Consider the following 2,684-nt stretch of genomic DNA (forward strand, 5'->3'; position numbering starts at 1 on the left):
ATAGCAATATGGCATGGGAGGGAGGGGATGAAGAATTTGGGGTTAAAACAAAAACTTGGGGCTGGAGATATGGTTCAGCAATTAAGAGCACTAGCACTGGCTACTCTTACAAGAGGACCTGTGTTTGGTTCCCAGACCCACATGGTGGCTAACAACTGTTCCTAACTCCAGTTCCAGAGAATCCTGACACTCTCTTCTGACCTCCGCAGGCATTGCTCAACATAGATGTACTTACATACATGTACATACATACATCTTTAGGTCTTAAGTATAGCTCTGTGTTAAGAGCACTAGCACTGGCTACTCTTACAAGAGGACCTGTGTTTGGTTCCCAGACCCACATGGTGGCTAACAACTGTTCCTAACTCCAGTTCCAGAGAATCCTGACACTCTCTTCTGACCTCCGCAGGCATTGCTCAACATAGATGTACTTACATACATGTACATACATACATCTTTAGGTCTTAAGTATAGCTCTGTGTTATAGCACCTGGGTATGTGGCCCTGGGTTCTACTCAACACCAACAAAACAAGATATCTTTGTTCAAGCACAATTATAAACTTTTCAAAGAGTATACACATCATCAAAGAAAAAATATTATACTCAGGGTGTTGAAGAGGGCTCCACAGTTAAGAGCACTGGTTGCTTTTGCAGAGGATTCAGGTTCAAGTCCCAGCACCCACATGACTGCTAACAACTATATATAACTCCAATTCCAGGGGATCCTAAACCCTTTTCCAACCTCTGCAGGCACTGCACAACATGAGTGCACCTACATACATGCAGGCAATACACTCATACACATAAACTAAAAATAACAAAATATTCTTTAAACACTATATTCAGCTGGGTGTGGTGGTTCACGCCTTTAATCCCAGCACTTGGGAGGCAGAGGCAGGCGGATCTCTGTGAGTTCAAGGCCAGCCTGGTCTACATAGTGAGTTCTAGGACAGCTGGGGCTACAGAGAGACCCTGTCTCAAAAAGACAATATCAATCAATCAATCAATCAAATCAATCAATCAATCAATCAATCAATCAATACTATATTCTAGTTGCTTGCTAATCTCCCCATTAGTCTGGTAGCAATTTTACAAATAACTTTACTAGCTAGTTCAGTAGTTGCCTAAGGGTCACACTACATTTTCAAAGTGTCAAGTACATAACAGATGTTTAGTACATCTACGCTAAATGAAAATAGATACCTCTGTTTTTGTCTTTACTTTGGATGGTGTGGACACTGTAGAAGATGTTTTTAATTCATCTTTTAGTTGTGAGATCTTTTCTCCAAGTTCTTTCAAGGTCTTCATTATATTTGCTCTTTCTTCTGGTTTCATATTTTTGTTTTTTTCTAGCTTAGATATCAGCATCTATAAAATAATCAGAAAAAAGTAAAACTATACTTAGTAAATTTAAGAATTAAAATTTCACTATTATGGAGCAGGAGAAATGGCTCAGTGGTTAAGAGCACTGACTGCTCTTGCAGAGGTCTCAGTTTCTGTTCCCAGCACCCACATGCCAGCCAATTCTAGGGGATCTGATGCCTTCTTCTGACCATTTTAGGGCACTGCACAACAAGGGTGCACTTAGACACATGCAGGCAATACTCATACACATAAAATAAAAATAATAATTTTTAAAAGCTTTAATAGTGTAACTTCATAATTCAATCCTACACAACATTCTAGCATGCAAATAATGAGTTCTTATCCTACCTTTTGGCATTCTATCTGTTTTTCTAACATTTCTTGCCTCTTTTTCCTCATATCTTGTTGTAACTTCATTGCTTCCTGTATAAAGTAAGTAAAAACAAAATCAGTAATGAATAACAAAATTTACCAATGATGCTCAAGCTAATATATTCTCAACTCATTTCTTCTGGGCCATCCTTTTCAAAAAAAATTTTTCCACCTAACCAAAAACAACTGAAATCAGCAGCTGGGGAGTGGGATACACGTGTTTATAAATCCAGGACTCAGACACTAAGGCAGAAGATCACGAACATAAGTCAATCTGGGCTACACAGTTGAGAATCTTATCTTAACAAACCCTGATTCCAGAAACGAAACCTTTGAACATATTTTCCAACAATTCCAGTATCACAGTGTAAACATTTATAGCTATAATTTAAATCTTTAAAGAAAAGCAAGCTGCTTCCAGTTGCCAGTGTAATAGGCCAAATCCTTATTTTTGAAGCCTAAATTTTAAAAATACTACCAGTTAGAAATTATCACTACCTATATATTTTTGCAAGGAAAAATTTGTTTCTACTCTCTTGAGAATTAAATCTCTCTACTAAGACAGTACAAATAAGTATCTATTTTACTGGAAAATCCTTATGTAAACAGCTTAAATCTCCTATGATGATGTATCTCAAAACTATATCATACGAATATGTTATACTCATGTCACACCATATCTGATTTATAAAGAAAAAAGGTGGGCATGATGGTGCACTTTAATCCCAATATTCAGGAGGCAGAGGCAGGTGGGTCTCTGTGAGATCGAGGCCAGCCTCATCTACATAGCAAGTTCCAGGCCAGATGGGGCTACAGGGAGATGCTGTCTCAAAAAAAAAAAAAAAAAAAAAATGTGTTTTGGGGGCCCAGGAATGTAACTCGGTACAGTGTTTACCTAGCATTCACAAAACCCTGATTACAATCCCCAGGGCTGTATAAATCAGAC

General features: G+C 38.0%; 1 protein-coding gene across 4 annotated transcripts in view; it reads right to left on the reverse strand.

Annotated features, from left to right (window-relative positions):
- The window catches only part of Rbm27 (RNA binding motif protein 27), a 102,497-nt gene that overhangs the window by 19,697 nt on the left and 80,116 nt on the right, over positions 1-2,684 (reverse strand). For all 4 annotated transcript variants that reach the window (XM_008821640.3, XM_008821638.3, XM_008821639.3 and 1 more), the window contains 2 exons: positions 1,715-1,789; positions 1,205-1,369 (listed from right to left, as the gene is read on the reverse strand). In XM_008821640.3, coding sequence (XP_008819862.1) covers positions 1,205-1,369; positions 1,715-1,789 — 240 coding nt within the window. The remainder of the gene's footprint in view (positions 1-1,204; positions 1,370-1,714; positions 1,790-2,684) is intronic.

The sequence above is a fragment of the Nannospalax galili genome, unplaced genomic scaffold (assembly GCF_000622305.1).
Source record: "Nannospalax galili isolate Female #2095 unplaced genomic scaffold, S.galili_v1.0 scaffold328, whole genome shotgun sequence".
Classification (NCBI taxonomy): Eukaryota; Metazoa; Chordata; class Mammalia; order Rodentia; family Spalacidae; genus Nannospalax; species Nannospalax galili.